This window comes from Benincasa hispida, chromosome 2 (genome assembly GCF_009727055.1).
Source record: "Benincasa hispida cultivar B227 chromosome 2, ASM972705v1, whole genome shotgun sequence".
Taxonomy (NCBI): Eukaryota; Viridiplantae; Streptophyta; class Magnoliopsida; order Cucurbitales; family Cucurbitaceae; genus Benincasa; species Benincasa hispida.
Window position 1 is genome coordinate 56,706,770 of NC_052350.1, and position 17,301 is coordinate 56,724,070.

At 36.5% G+C, this 17,301-nt stretch overlaps 1 protein-coding gene and 2 pseudogenes across 1 annotated transcript; all 3 read left to right on the forward strand.

Moving 5' to 3' along the window:
- Nucleotides 1-1,934: 1,934 nt before the first annotated feature.
- LOC120072169 lies at nucleotides 1,935-4,024 on the forward strand (annotated as a pseudogene).
- A 3,314-nt stretch (nucleotides 4,025-7,338) lies between these two features.
- On the forward strand, nucleotides 7,339-9,943 carry LOC120072170 (annotated as a pseudogene).
- A 446-nt stretch (nucleotides 9,944-10,389) lies between these two features.
- Nucleotides 10,390-10,883, forward strand: LOC120071599 (photosystem II D2 protein-like). Its single transcript, XM_039023943.1, has one exon. It carries the CDS (start codon nucleotides 10,416-10,418, stop codon nucleotides 10,881-10,883), a length of 468 nt encoding a protein of 155 aa, XP_038879871.1. The 5' UTR covers nucleotides 10,390-10,415.
- The last annotated feature ends 6,418 nt before the right edge of the window (nucleotides 10,884-17,301 follow it).

The following is a 17,301-nucleotide window of genomic DNA, read 5'->3' on the forward strand; positions in this document are numbered from 1 at the left end:
TCTTTCTAAGACTAAGAAGAATCCACTTTATGAAATTAACGAAAACATCACTTACTCTTTATTTAGAAAATGTTATTATTAAGCAACAAGAAAAAGAGAATTTTTTTGCCTAAAAAAGACCTCTCGTCAGACTATTGACTGAAAATTGTGTATATAAAGTCTTGAACCTACTTTTACAAGAAAGTAAGTAATCTCAGGACCCGGGCATTTATCCAATGCTTACTTTTAGGCATTAGTCTATTTTTGCGAGTTAGAAAGCCCGATCCATGTGCGGATCCTTCTTTGGACTTATCAACGAACGTTCATCTTAAAATTCCATGGTTGGAGTCATAATGCATGTTTCAAATCGTCTTTAGGCAAGAGCTATACTACCCCTCCCGAATCTATTCTTCAGCCCAGTAACTAGTGTCCATAGGGCGTAGCCTTAACCAGTAGGATACACGACTCACTGGCGGAGTGGGCTTAACAGCTTCGAAGGAAGGGTGAGCAGCTATAGCTACATTGTTCAGCTTCCCCTCGCTATCTCTGTCTTCTCTTTTTGGAACCCCCTTCTTTTGCTAGCAAAGTTTCAAGTTTGATTTCGTAAGACGAAGAGTCATTCGATCATATTCCCCATACCCAACTCACGGGTCTTTCTTAGTAAAGGATCGAAACTAGGAAACGTCTTATGCCATATCGACCGAGTCATTTCTCGGGGACATGTTCCCAAAATAACTCCTATATATTGAACGAAATCTGCTGCTACTAGAAGAGCGATGCCCTTGGACCAGGCTCGAGGGAAGGAGAAACTACCTAACTTAGCGAGCTAGCAGGGACTAGAAGGTAGGAGGCTTATTGCCACACACAAAGGAACGCCCTAAGGGCGGACCTTATATCATTCCTAGTCAGGAATGTAGGGCAGGGGAAGCAGAATGCCTTATGCAGCTAGTAGTGCAGGGACGAAGTGAGTTTTGTTGTTTTTCAGCGAATGAAAGAAACTCTGAATCCCGTGCAATTGAGATTTGATAGTTGAATTCATTCACAAAACCCCGGGAATTTTAGATGAATCACTCCATAACGAAAAGTGCTAAGGTCCTCTCATTTACTATTTGCGTAAGTTAGTTTTTTCTAGAAAAGAGGGAAAACTGTATGAAAAAGTTGCTCAAACCCATCTTTTTTCGTTACTTTGATCGGGATGTAAAGATGTATTTTAGAACCTTGTATGATGCTGACCACATGCATTAGGCAACTGTTCCGCTATTACTCACGTTAGAAGAGGGAAAACACTTTAGGGGATAAATAGTGCTATATAGTGCAATATTTGAGTCAATGGGTGAGGAAGCGGGATAGGAACCAAAGTGAGATAAACAACCTAGTTGTCCTAAGAGCAGATTCATCCCCAAATGGAGCAAGAGAAAACCTAAACCTTACTCCGCCAAGCCCTTCCAGATGCAAATCCTGCTAATAAAGCCTCTGACATTATCTTGTGCGGAGCCAGATCTGTACCATTTCTTCTTCAGAGAAGATTACGGAAGTCCGACTAATCCTCATTTCCAAAAAGCATCACTCCTATCCGGAAAGATTCCCTCCATCTGGTTCCTTCATTTCAGTCTTAGTCCAGCTTGTAACTAACTCCAAACCCTCTTTCTCTCGAGCGATGGGATTTGTGACGAAAGCAAAGAAGATTTTGGGCCCCAACAACAAAGGAACGGGCATTTTCGGGTACTAGCTCGCTTCCCATTACTCAACGAGGGAAATTCCTCTCACCAGGTTCGAGCAACTTGAGAATTCCTCGCACATAATTAAGGGAGCCATTGAAAGGTGACTGAAACACCAGAAACGGCGACTACCCGAGCTAATGATAGAGGCAAGAACACTTTCCGACCAAGTCCCATTAATTGATCATAACAACATCTACTGTGCTGGCCTTATCTTTTGTCGCTAGCTTCCGCCGCATGAATAAAGGAAAATGGTTCCAAGAAATATTGAATGGTGATGTAGGCGGGGTGGTTTCGAGAAATACAAATAACCTCTGGGTTTTTTCAACTGTGGCGAGCATCTGGAATAACTAGTGAATTACAACTCTATTGTACCGCAATTGGTGCATTAGTCTTTGCAGCCTTAATGCTTTTTGCTGGGTGGTTTCATTATCACAAGGTTGCTCCAAAATTGGCTTGGTTCCAAGATGTAGAATCCCTGTTGAATCACCATTTAGCGGGTCTGCTAGGACTTGGGTCTCTTTCTTGGGCGGGACATCAAGTACATGTATCTTTATCGATTAACCAATTTCTAAATGTTGGAGTAAATCCTAAAGAGATTCCACTTCCTCATGAATTTATCTTGAATCGGGATCTTTTAGCGCAACTTTATCCTAGTTTTGCTGAGGGAGCAACCCCATTTTTCACTTTGAATTGGTCAAAATATGCGGAATTTCTGATTTTTCGCGGAGGATTAGATACAGTAACTGGGGGTCTATGGTTAACCGATATTGCACACCATCATTTAGCTATTGCAATTCTTTTCCTGATAGCGGGTCACATGTATAGGACCAACTGGGGCATTGGTCATGGTATAAAAGATATTTTAGAGGCTCATAAAGGTCCATTTACAGGGCCAGGGCCATAAAGGACTATATGAGAATCCTAACAACGTCATGGCATGCTCAATTATCTATTAACCTAGCTATGTTAGGCTCTTTAACCATTATTGTAGCTCACCATATGTATGCGATGCCCCCTTATCCATATCTAGCTATGACTATGGTACACAACTTTCATTGTTCACACATCACATGTGGATTGTGATTTCTCATAGTTGGTGCTGCTGCGCATGCAGCCATTTTTATGGTAAGAGACTATGATCCAACTACTCGCTACAACGATCTATTAGATCGTGTACTTAGGCATCGTGATGCAATCATATCACATCTGAACTGGGTGTGTATATTTTAGGCTTTCACATATTTGGTTTGTATATTCATAATGATACCATGAGTGCTTTAGGGGTCCCCAAGATATGTTTTCTGATACCTGTTCTGGACTCTGCTTTTACGGAAATATATTATTTCGGTCTATATCCTTTTTTGAGCCTGATCTTCATTTTCGTAATATTCTTGAATTGAAAAACGACGATATGGTCCTCGGTTGTAAATGTTTGACTGTATATTTCCCTTCTTTGTTTCAACTCCTCTTTTACTCTAATCTAGCATCTACTTGTCTTTGTTTGTCTTTTTTGCAAATTCTGATTTTTGGTGTATTGGAGGGGGTTCCTTATGAGAGCCCAGCGAACTCCTCATCGGAAGATTCCTTCGGGCTCCAGGTCCTGTTGGAGCCTTGGCCCGTTACTCCAAATCTAGCTTTGGAGTCTTCCATGAGGAATAGAGTCTTAAGATTGGAAAATGCTGACTCCATTTTTCTTCTGGGTAAGGAGAAAGGCGCATACTGGAGAGAAGTAAAAAACGACCTCTTATCTTGCTCCTCTCAAAGCAACTATTCTCGAATGAGATCATTCGAGAATAGGGATCTCCAGATCCGGGAGCTAAAACACTCATGTTACACTCTTTTTCATAGTATGGATATTGTGAGGAAGACTATTTTACCTCTTCTTTATTTCGTTGTTTTTTACAATACAAATAGAAGCGGTATTATTATGTCATTGGTGCCAGATTGAAATGTCATTGAATGTATCTATTTTATGCGAAAGCCTGTTATAAATCACAGGCTGAAACAGGTGAAATCAAGGGACATTACTTGAATGCTACTGCAGGTACATGCGAAGAAATGATGAGATGAAAAGGGATGTATTTGCCAGAGAATTGGGAGTTCCTATCGTAATGCATGACTACTTAACAGGTGGATTCACTGCAAATACTAGCTTGGCTCATTATTGCCGAGATAATGGTCTACTTCTTCACATTCACCGTGCAATGCATGCCGTTATTGATAGACAGAAGAATCATGGTATGCACTTCCGTGTACTAGCTAAAGCGTTACATATGTCTGGTGGAGATCATATTCACGCTGGTACCGTAGTAGGTAAACGTTGAAGGGGAAAGAGACATCACTTTAGGCCTTTTGATTTACTACGTGATGATTTTATTGAAAAAGACCGAATTAGCACTTCTCAGATCAGGCTGGGCCTCTCCAGCGGAGCTGGGTGCCGGGGCCCTAGATGCGCTAACGATTAACACATAGGGGGGTGGTTGCCCGGGTTTCTCGGCCTAGTATCCTGCACCTTCCGTTCATGATATCTACATTCAACTGTGCCCCGGAGACACGGTCGAAGCACGCCCAGTGTGCTTCTTTCACGACATGCTCTGGTCCCGGGTGTCGTTCAGTGGTCTTCTAGCATTAGAAGAAGTCGTGTCCGTCCTGGACATCCGCAATGTCCTCCCACGCTTTTTTGATTTTCAATATAGGACAAACTGAAGGAAAAGGCTGACCCATTCGGTGACTTTCACGGTCGCCCTCACTCAACCGACTTGAATCTGAACTAGGATTCAGATTAAGTCTTACCGAAATCGGATTTCCTTTTCGTGCCATATGCGCTTAGACTTGACTTTATCCCCCTTTTTTTCCCGATCCAATATTTGTTCTTGAAAGTCTTCGTTTTTGTGTCGAAGCAAACTCTCCAAATTTATGACCAACCCTTCGTTCAGTGATCTTACAACGAACAGAAGTTTTTCCATTGTAAATTCGTACGGAGCTATCAACGAATTCCGGCAAAATCGAAGATCTACGTGACCAAATTTTCCTGTTCAAAAGAGGATCTCTCTTCTTCTTCATTCTCAACAGGAATGCATCAACAAAACTGCCCTTCCATATAGATCGTCGTGGCATGAACTCAGAATTTCTTCGATTCCGCCCCTCTTCCTTCCCCCAACCCAACTAAGGGGAAACACCTACTTTATAAAAGCTAGAATGTTGAAGAGGATTGTTTACGCGCACAGCAGAGAAAGACTTATGCTAAAATACATAGGCAAAAGACAGATAGGCATAGTGCGATGTTCAGAACATGCAAAAAAAAGAGATATCTAAAGCAGTTCCTCTTCCTGCTGCGCTTTATCGCCGCTCCGGGCTGTACTTCAAGCTTTTCCTTCAAGCAGTCTCTCAGGGTCAGGGATAGTCTCAGTACCTTTTTTGAAAAGTCTCGTTCTCTCTATTTGAGCTAGTTGCCTTTTTACAGTGGAGGTTAGAATAGTGGACGAGAGGGACCAAAAAGCCATTCTTCATATACCGCTCCGTGGGCTCCGAGAATAGAAGTGGTTCGTTTTGTTTCTATACGCAATTCGACGATTTTGTTTGTGTTTATGTTGGCGATTTCTGATGTGAATTCGGCGGGTCATCCCCCCTCCTACGGGTTCCCCCACCGACCCAGTGACACACCAACCATGCCCCTTCCCTTTCTCCGATCATAAAACCCCCTGATCCCTTTCTTTGTCTTTCATCCTCCCTGCTGTTCATCCTATAGAAATAGTTAAGTGAGGCCTTCAGCCACATTCATTTGTGTAATGTTCAAGAGCAAAGGAAAAGAGGGGCGAAGCAGCTCGACCGATAGGGAGAGGAATCGAGTACAGGCATGACTGAACAGGGCCCTTTCTCGATATAGGTAATCCTTAGTATACTAGAAAACTTAGTGGGTCTGAAGGCAAGCCAAAACGAGTTAACCCAGATACGACCCACAATCTCGGACAGGGACACGGCCTATTCTATTGGCTTAAAAAGCCAGTGAAATTTATGTATTACAAAGGTGTTCTTGCGCCTCATCTTGTCCTTGTTCATCTGAGTAGGTGCTCAAATCAGCATCATTTGCCACCAAATCATCGTAGAAGCAAGCTACTCTAACCGATTGGTACTCGGCTCCCTTTCTTTGCAGCTTGGGGGATGGAGAGAGTTAACTATTCGGATATTCATACCCTTTATTTTTCCTGTCTCAGCCAGAATGCTAGTGGAGAATCTCTCCCTGGCCTTTCAACTTAGCAATCACAGAATTCAGGGGAAGGCTCGTGCCCTGCCGTAGGAGAAAGAAGGTCCTCGCTCAAGACTTTAGGTTTCACAATCTAGATGATAGTTGTCACTCTCCTCAAGGTGGATCAGAGAAAGAAATCCCTTGTTAAGTTAACGATTGATGCGCGTAAATCTTATTATTGGTGTCAATTCGAGAAGAATCAGTTCTCCCAGTCCAGCTAGAGCAATAGGGGTTTTCTTCACAGTGCTTTTTCAACTCTCTCAAAATGGAATCTATTCCAAAAATATATTCATGGTTCCTTACTTCGACAGGGCACAAATATCTAAATTTTCTATTTTTAGATTACTTTTTCAGACCTATTGCCAATACCAAGTAGCAGCCAAAAATTTGTATTCCATTTTTCATGATATTATGCATGGATCAGGTAAAAATAGAGAATCTATTCTCTCTTTTTTTTTTTTTTTTTTAAATGATCTTGGAGATTGTGTGAATGCTTTACTCTCAAAACTATTTGTTTATACAGTAGTTAATATTCTTTGTTTCTCTCTTCATTTTCGGATTCCTATCTAATGACCCGAACGTAGATCCGGGGCGTGAAGAATAAAAAAAAATCTGATTTTTCCTTGCCTTGATTTTTGAAATGTTCTTAACATTTATCTATTCCACATCTTTCCTCAACTATAAAAAAATACCAAGTAATTGACAGAAACGGAAAGAGAGGGATTCGAACCCTCGGTACAAAAAAATCGTACAAACGGAATTAGCAATCCGACGCTTTACTCCCTCAGCCATCTCTCCCCAAATTGAAAAAGGTATATTACTATCATACATTGTATAAAAAATTGAAAAATGAAGGCTTGAAAAAAAGCCCTTCTTTATCTCTCTTTATTATCTTTATCCTTTCTCGACGGGATGCTCCTATTACACGTCGTAGTCTCTGAAGGATGAGAACCAACTATGTAGTATCTACATCGGAGGAATTCAAGTATTAGTATTATGTCATTAGTTCGATCCTTTTGTTAGGAACTCCCCCGTAATAACAGAACTTGCAAAATGAATCTGTTTATCATAAAGAGATTTCGTTGTTTGGACCTGCTTTCTACCCTTAATTGTTATTTTTGAACCAAGTAAAGTTATGTCTTGGTCGAGTGGGGATTGTGATTTCTCTTCCTGCATAACAAAGCTTGCACTGTTTTTTTTCGGCACTTAGGCACATAAGCGCGCCATTGGTAATGATTTTGACTACAGTGCCCACAATTCGGCAAACTGATCCAGTAATCGTTGTTGTGTTCATTGGTTCAGGAAGAGTGAGGACTAAATGTATTATCGTTCGGCCGGAACCAGAAGTCAAAATTTTGGTAGATAGGCGATCCTATAAAACTTCTTTCGAGGATGGGGCCAGACCAGGTATTTCTCGAGAACAATAGCTAAGCGGTCCTGATACTACCACTTGGATCTGGAAACCTTCATGCTGATGTCACGGAGATTTCGATAGCCATACTAGTGAATTTAGAGGAAGATTCATCGAAAAGTATTTAGTGCCGCGTAAAGAAAGAAATCATAGAAGTAAAAGAAATATGAAGAATCGGTATGCCTAGATACTTATTCTATGGATAAGGATCTAATTGATAGAAGAAGCAGTAAAGATCAATTTAGTTCAGGTTTTTGGCCGTATACAATAAAAACCTGCTTACTTATTTATCATGATTAAGATCTAAAAATGAAGGAAATCCACTTATGTAATAAGGTGTGGAGTCCCCTAAGCTATTGAGCGCGGTGTAGCATCAAGAATCCCAAAGACAGTAAGTCTTTTCTTTTCTTATGAAGGAAAGGTCTTTTCAAAGGATTCTAATATAAATTTCTGATGAACCGAGATAGTTATCTTTAGAAATTGTAACGATAGTCGGAATGCCTATGCTTTATTTCTTCTGAAGGTGGGAGACAAAGGATAAACTTATGTTAAATCTAATTCAGGCAAAAATTGAAGTTTGAAACTTTACCTATAATTAACCTCTTTTGCTAACTCGAGAAAAAAAAATGGGCTTAGATCTATGAAACATTTCATTCAATTAGATTGCATACTGGTTAAATTTGTTTAAAAATATGGGATAGAAAAAAGAATTGACTGTTGGCCGTATGAGGTAGAAAACTCTCAAGTACGAGTTCCTAAGGGAAGGAATTTTACCTGCCTATTCCCGACCGGGGAGACAGGCCATTCGATGGGAGATTCTGAATTGCGGAGTCGCTTGGTTCAATCAAGCGCTGAGTATTGGAACAAGCTATAGCACTTTACTCCTGGTAATTATATTGAAGGCCAAAATTGGTTGAAGAATCACAAGGCGTTCAAATAGAAAACTCTGTTTAGTTTTTTTCTATTTAAATTATTAAACTGCTAAGCTATTATGAAACTTTTCTTTTGATAAATATTTTCAATATGAATGTTTGTTGTATAATATATAGGTATTATATTTAGCTACGTATTAGTTAGAAATTTTGAATAATTTTGATATTTGTTATAATTCTTTGTTGTCTGCATCAGTCAATATCAAATAAAGGGATAATTTCTCAGTGGAGAACCAATCAAGGAATTTCATTATATCCTTTTACTTTTTTCATGAAGAAATTGGCTAAACTAAGGAAAAAGAAAAAAGAAATAGCATTAAAAATATAATTTTTATTGACAATAGAATTGCATCTTAGGATCTATAATTGCCTCAAAAGATCCAATATACATTACATTATTTGGACCTTTTGAATAATAGGTCCAGATGAACTTATGAAAATAAAACATTTTTCGCATAGAAGACGTAAAAATATATTAGACCATTCTCGAATGGAAATTTTTTTTGCACAAATTGGAAAATCCATTAAGATTTTTTTTGTAGAAAAACTTTATAAAGAAAACGGAATCCGTATTTACTCATACTCAAAATAAATCAAAATTTTTATTAAATAAATATGTGTATCTAGGGGTAATTCGCTTTGAAGCAACTATTCCCTAGATACACACGTCGTGATATTTTAGTGATATTTTATTTATTTCACAATTGAATCAATTTAAAAAAGACCTAAAGTTAGGGATTTATCAATCGGTAATGTTGCTCCAATATCCAACCAAAGGGTTACTACGGTACCAATCAAAAAGACGATTGTCGCTACTGGACGACGAAATGGATTTTGGAAGTTATTGACATTCTCCAAAAACGGTACAGTTAATAATTCTGCCGGTACGGAAACCATTAAAAGAACACCCAATAACTTATTTGGCACTGTATGAAGTATTTGAAATACAGGAATGAAATACCATTCCGGATACCAAACCAAATACGACGAGTAGTGGGGTCCTGAGCTATGCCTTGGCTAAACCTTGGAAATCTTAGTGCCATGATGCCTTTCAAATCCTCCTAGCCATTATCCGACTGCAATAATTCTTGCTAAGAAGAACGCCCATGTTGTGGAAATTCCACCCAATCTTGAAATACTCACTAATGATAGGGATTGCAACTACATCAAAAACCGCGACGTGAACGCACGCTTTGTGATGTTAGTGTGAGAACCTTTTTTGAAACATTTTCGGTTGTTTTGGTAGACGGAGACGGAATTGTTAGAGCCGATGTTCCTTTTCAAAGAGCAGAATCGAAGTATAGTGTTGAACAGGTCGGTGTAACTGTTGAGTTCTATGGTGGTGAACTCAATGGAGTGAGTTATAGTGATCCTGCTACTGTGAAAAAATATGCTAGACGTGCTCATTTGGGTGAAATTTTTGAATTAGATCGTGCTACTTTGAAATCCGATGGGGTTTTTCGTAGCAGTCCAAGGGGTTGGTTTACTTTTGGGCATGCTTCGTTTGCTTTGCTCTTCTTCTTCGGACACATTTGGCATGGTGCTAGAACCTTGTTCAGAGATGTCTTTGCTGGGATTGACCCAGATTTGGACGCTCAAGTAGAATTTTTGGGTATTCCAAAAACTTGGAGATCCAACTACAAAAAGAATCTAGTCTGATACATCTAAGTCATACAAGTAAAGAGATATATTCATTGATAAGAAAAAGAAAAAATGTGAACGGTGATTGGGATTGGATTGATGATAAAATAGAATCTTGGGTCTCGAACAGTGATTCGATTGATGATAAAGAAAGAGAATTCTTGGTCCAATTCTCCACCTTAACGATAGAAAAAATGATTGATCAAATTCTATTGAGTCTGACTCATAGTGATCATTTATCAAAGAATGACTCTGGTTATCAAATGATTGAACAACCGGGAGTAATTTACTTACGATACTTAGTTGACATTCATAAAAAGTATCTAATGAATTATGAGTTCAATACATCCTGTTTAGCAGAAAGATGGATAGCAATCCAGACCAAACAATACCTGCCAGAGATTGAGCTCGACTCGAGAGATGGAGATATAAAGGTGCGATAAAGTCCTCGGTGGCTTCATAATTGGACATTGAACCCATTTCATATGATGGGAGTTGCGGGTGTATTGGGCGCTGCTCTGCTATGCGCTATTCATGGTGCTACCGTAGAAAATACCTTATTTGAGGATGGGGATGGTGCAAATACATTCCGTGCTTTTAACCCAACTCAAGCTGAAGAAACTTATTCAATGGTCACTGCTAACCTCTTTTGGTCCCAAATCTTTGGGGTTGCTTTTTCCAATAAACGTTGGTTACATTTCTTTATGTTATTTGTACCAGTAACTGGTTTATGGATGAGTGCTCTTGAAGTAGTTGGTCTAGCCCTGAACCTACGTGCCTATGACTTCGTTTCTCAGGAAATCCGTGCAGCGGAAGATCCTGAATTTGAGACTTTCTATACCAAAAATATTCTCTTAAACGAAGGTATTCGTGCTTGGATGGCGGCTCAAGATCAGCCTCATGAAAACCTTATATTCCCTGAGGAGGTTCTACCCCATGGAAACACTCTTTAATGGCCAATCTCTTACTTAAAGAAAAATCGTCACATATTTATGTAATACGAAATTCTGAATGACTGACTTTTTTCAGTAAAATGAATGACTTGCTTCTTCCGTTTTCTTGCCTGTGCTAGCAGAGTATTAATTGAACGCGAGGAGACAGAGTATGAACAAATAAAAAAGAAGAGGAAACAAAATAAAAGAATAGACCAAATATTAATCTTTTCGCCAAGATAATCCCCTCACCTCAAAGGGGGAGGTCCATATCATAGTTGTTTTTTCAGTGCAATAAAGTTACATAGTGTCTATTTTTCGTTGATAAAGGGGTATTTCCATGGGTTTGCCTTGGTATCGTGTTCATACCGTTATATTATGAATTTCGTAACATTTTCTGATTTTTTTGATAGTCGCCAATTAAAAGGGAATATTTTCTCAATTTTTGTTATAGCTATTGCAGCCGCTGAAGCAGCTATTGGACCAGCTATTGTTTCGTCAATTTATTTGGACTGTGAGATTCCTATGTTTCACTTGCTTGTCGTCTTTAAGTCAGCCTTGCTAGTCATTTAACAACGGTTATCCCCTCGGAGGGTTTTAATATAGGATTTGGAACAATTCAAACTCCATAAATAGATAGGATTTCTAAGGTCATTTTCAACTTTGACTTTCCAAATTCAGGAGCATCGTTGGGGCCGACTTCTGAGGTCTGAAAATAGAGGGTTACACTTACAGAATTACTAAAAAGTTAGTAATTTCTAACAAAAAACAGTAGCTAAATGACTATCGAAATATGAGTTATACTGGAGATAGTATTTAGTCAGGAATATCTTGTTGTAGTATCGTTGCAGAAATAATCTTGGATATATTCTTACTTTGCTAAAACTTGATTGGGTTTAAAAAGAAATTCACTAATAAAATTTGTTTATATTTTTCAGAATGACGAATTCATTAGTACAGTTGTTGGCGTCTGATAAACTTATTGAGGATAATTATGTCACTTGGAAACAAACCTGAATACTATATTGGTGATAGATGATCTACGGTTCATTTTAACAGAAGTATGTCCTCCCATTCCTGGCTCAAATGCAAACTGAATTGTTCGGGATGCATACGACAAATGGATTAGGGCTAATGACAAAGCTTGTGCCTATATCCTTGCCAGCATATCTAATGTTTTGGCGAAGAAACATGAGAGTATCGACACTGCCAAAGAGATTATGGAATCTCTCCATGGGATGTTTGGACAAACGTCATTCTCCCTGAGGCATGATGCTATCAAATACATTTACAACTGCTATATGAAAGAAGGGGGCTCTATTAGAGAACATGTCTTGGACATGATGGTCTATTTCAATGTGGCAGAAGTAAATGGGGTTGTCGTTGATGAGAAAAGTCAAGTTGGTTTTATTCTAGAATCTCTTCTGCAGTTTTGCACGAACGCACTTATGAATAAAATAGAATATAACTTGATTACTCTTCTAAATGAGCTACATACTTACCAGACTATGATGAGAGCAACAGGTCTGGAACCAGAAGTAAATGTTACTACCGCTGAGAAGAGAGGAACGTCCTCTAAAAAGCCCGATATTGCTTCTTCTTCACATGCAAGAGTATTCCAGTTAAGAAGAACAAGGGGAAAGGGAAGAAAAAACTCACTGGTAGAAAAGGCAAGACTAACGTTGTAGATAAAGGAAAATATTTCTACTGCAACGAAGAATGGCACTGGAAGAGAAACTGCCCTCAATACCTTGCTGAGAATAGAGCAGAGAAAGCAAAACAGGAAAACTAGTTCCTAAAGATTGCTTGTTGTCCTCAAGTTTGACAAGTGAGAGATGTTGCTGTCTGAAGATGATCTTATTTACTTTTGTTATTGTAATAAAAGCTAATTTGTCTTGTTATAAAAGAACAAATAGTATAAATTTTTATTGTAAATGAAATGTTCATTAGCAAAAGTTATGTTCATTCTGTTGTAAAGCAACTTCTATTAGAAACAACCTAGTTAAAAGCCTTTTGCAAATATTTAGATATTTAAAATGGCTAAAAATCAATAAAGGAAAGTAGTTATTTAACCTAAGTGATAAGTTTAAAACACTTGAAAAGTTCAATTGTACAAAACTTGGTGGTAAAATAAAACCGAAATACTTCGATTGGATCAAAGTATAGAAAGTTTGAGATTTTTAGGACTATTTGATAGAACATGAAATCCAGTGAAAACTTTCTACACCAAGTTGCCTTAATTGTTTTTTAACATCACTCCAATTTTAAGATATTTCTGAAATCCATATGAGATATGAAGAACTCAAAATATTGTTTATGATATGTAAAAGTTGTTTACATAGTTCAAAAATTTGAAAATATCGATATAAGTGTTAATATCGAACCCTTAAGGGTTGGAATATTATTCGAGATCACCATGTATTATTTGTTTCCATAAAAGTTTGCATATATCAATAAAGAGTTATTGATTAAATTTGACACTGTAAACAAAAGTTGTTTAGACAGGTCAGATGTATTTTATTCAAAGAGTTGAGAGTACATCGATATAGTAGGAGGAATGTATGACTTCCTAGCCATTATTGAGAAACAAGTGTTGTGAAAATAAGATTTATTTCCCATAAGAAATCTATTGTATACTAACATGTTTACAATGATTCTCTCGGCTAAAGTGTTTGAGAATCTCCTAGTAAGACTAGGATTATCATTTATATAATTTAGGACAAGTGGGAAAAAACTGGGTATGTGATACCGAATGATAAACTATGGGAATGTGATGCCCTAGTTTATTGTATTTTTCTGTAAAAACTCAAGAACTCAGTATTATATTTTTGGATATATATGTTACCACTGGAGTTTTATCCCAGTTTAACATTTTGAAAGTTATGGACATTAGAAACTAAACTCAAAACTTAGGAATAAAAAACTATTTTTCCCTAAAAAAGTTATCTCATTTTCATGCACACATACATTACTTCTTTTTAGAAAAAAAAAAGTTTTTTTTTATACAGATGATCCATTTACAGGCCTCTTTATGATTAATGAGCTGCCCACAAATGTATGAAATCTAACATTTTGCTTACATCAGCGCCTACTACGTTTGTATAATGTATGAGATGACTATGTCTATCGTAATTCTATGGGCCATATTTTTCTTTTTCTTGTGTGAGAAAATGAAGATCGAGAGATGACCATTATGTTAGGGCTACATGACCATCTCTAACGTCCTTATAGAGATAACTATCATATTAAAACTACATGATAGAACTACAATAAATATGACTATCTTTAACTGTGGGCTGGTCATCCATTCTAATTAAAAAAGCTCAGAAAAAAGATATTCTATTATAAATACATAAAAATAGATTCCCAATGATCAATATCCTAAAAGCCATGTATCATTTTTCATATTGTTCATATGTCTAGTAATAATTCATGTTTGGTGTTCATGTAAGTCCACATCCTACTTGCCACTTTGCCTATAAATAGTGACATTTGGTGGATCTCAATATAATGCACATTGGTGAGAAATCCACTTCAAAATTTCATTAATTTTCATATCCAATTTTTTAATTTTAGTTATTTTATTTTAGATTATATTTTATTTATTTATTATTATTATATTATATTTTCTCCATATCTGTGTTCCTGTCGTGCTCCTCAATTTCTATCACGTTATCAGTATGAGCTCCTATCATTTTTTCCACTAAAGGTAGGTCTTAAAGGTATATCGGTTTTTTTTCTCTTCGTTATAATTAATAAATTTAATGTTATTTTTCATATTAGATATCTTTTAAATTTTTAACATAAGTACAATATTTTATGATAGTGCAGTCATGACAAATCTCATAAAATTAGAATTTGTTGTCTTTGATATTAACGACAATAATTATTTTTCATGGGTACTTGATGCCAAAATCTACTTGGATGCTATGAATCTTGGGGAGACTATTAAAGAAGAAAATATGATATCCAGTCACGAAAAAGCAAAAACTATGATTTTCCTTCGTCATCATCTCCACGAGGGATTGAAAACGGAGTATCTTACAATAAAAGATCCTTGTATCTTGTGGAAAATTTTGAAAGAGAGGTATTTGATCATTAAAAAAAAAACAGTTATTCTTCTTAAAGCTCGTTATGAGTGGATGTACTTGAGGCTACAAGATTTCAAATCAGTAAGTGATTAAAACTCTGTATTATTTAAAATCAGTTTGAAATTGTTATTATGCGGAGAGAAAATCACTAACCTGATATATTAGAGAAGACATTTTCTACATTTCATGTCTCGAATATGCTCCTACAACAACAATATTGAGAGAAAGATTTTAAACAGTATTCTGAACTAATTTCATGTCTTCTCGTGGCCGAACAAAATAACGAGTTATTGATGAAAAACCATGAATCTCGACCGACTGGAACAACATCATTCCCTGAGGTGAATGTTGTAAATGTTAATAATCGTTCTCGAGGTCGTGGTTGTGGTTGTGGTCGAGGTCATGATTGTGGTGGAGGAAAAAATAATTATTATTTTTGTGGTGGTTCTTCTAATCATTTAAATTTCAAAAGAACCATATAAAATGATGATCACAAAGGAAAAGCTCCACAAGATAAAAGTTCAAAGAGTATTGAAAATAAATTTTTTCGATATGGAATGATTGGGCATTGGTCACATGCCTGTCGTACGTCAAAACACTTAATTAACCTTTATCAAGCCTCCCTGAAGGAAAAAGAAAAAAAGAAAAATGTGGTAGCAAATTTTGCATATCAGAATAATGACATGTTTGATGGGGGAAGTTCCGATCAAGCACAACGGTTCTGCCTGCCATCCCATGATAAATTTGGATGTGACAGACTTCTTTGAATCTCCTGAAGAAAAGATTGACACAGTTAGTGGAACATCAAATGTTTATTTTGACTTTGAGAATATATATACTTAATGTTGTTGTTTTCTTTTATCTATCTTCATTTTTTAGTAACTTTTGTATATTTTAAGTGTTGTTTTTCTTATTGTAATTATTTTCTTTTAATGAAGAAACATGAATTATTTTCATATGTTAGGTGTTTAAAAAATGAGCAAAGAAGATCTATGTCTGGCAGACAGTGCAACTACACATACAATACTTATAAGTAAAAAAATATTTTTCCAAATTGATAATGCTGAAAACAAAAGTCAATACGATATCAAGTTCTATAAACCTGATCGAAAGTTTTAGAAAAGAAAATATTATTTTGCCTAGAGAAACAAAATTTATAATTGACAATGCATTGTTCTCTAGTCAATCAAAGAGAAATCTTCTAAGTTTTAAAGATATACGTTGCAATGGTTATCATATTGAGACTGATAGTAAAAATAATGTAGAATATCTATATATCATATCCACTGTCTCAAATGAAAAACGTATATTGGAAGAGTTGCCTATTTTATCTTTGAGATTATATTATACTCATATACGAGTAATTGAAACATATGCAACAATGAACCTGTTCATGAATCCAGACATATTTACAATTTGACATATCGATTGGGTCATCCAGGATCTATAATAATGAAGAGAATTATTGAGAATTCAAATAGACATCCATTGAAGAGCTAGAAGATTCTTCAATCTAATGAATTATCATGTGATGCTTGCTCTCAAGAAAAATTGATAATTAGACTATCACCAACTAAAGTTGGGACTGAATTACTTACATTTTTAGAACGAATTCGTGGTGACTTAAGTGGAAAGAAGCAATCAAGGCAGAATTAAACTCACTTTCAAAATGGCGGGATTTTTGACCAGTAGTCCAAACACCAGAAGATGTCAAACCTGTGAGATACAAATGGGTATTTATGAGAAAAAAAAAAGCAAATAATGAGGTCACAAGATACAAAGCAAGACTAATTGCACAAGATTTTTTATAAAGATCTGGTATTAATTATGAGGAGACATATTCTCCAGTGGTGGATGCAATTACATTAAGACATTTAATTGGCTTGACCGTGTATAAAAGTCTGGATGCATCTTACGGAAGTAGTCACAACATATTTATATGGATCTCTTGATAATGATATTTATATGAGAATCCTATATGGATTTAAGGTACCTGAAACATATAATCAAATTTCCGAGAATGATATTCAATAAAGTTATAGAGATCACTATATAGATTGAAACAATTAGGACGGATGTGGTATAATCGTCTAAGTGGATATTTATTAAAAGAAGGATATCAAAATAATCAAATACATCTGTATGTCTTTATAAAGAAATCACAATCAGAATTTGCTATTATAACTGTATATATTGATGACTTGAATATGATTGGAACTCCTGAACAGTTTTCAAAGGCAATAGAATATGTTAAGAAAGAATTTGAAATGAAAGATATCAGAAAACAAAATTTTGTCTTAGTTTGCAGAGCATTTAGCATATGAAATATTTATTCATCAGTCAACTTA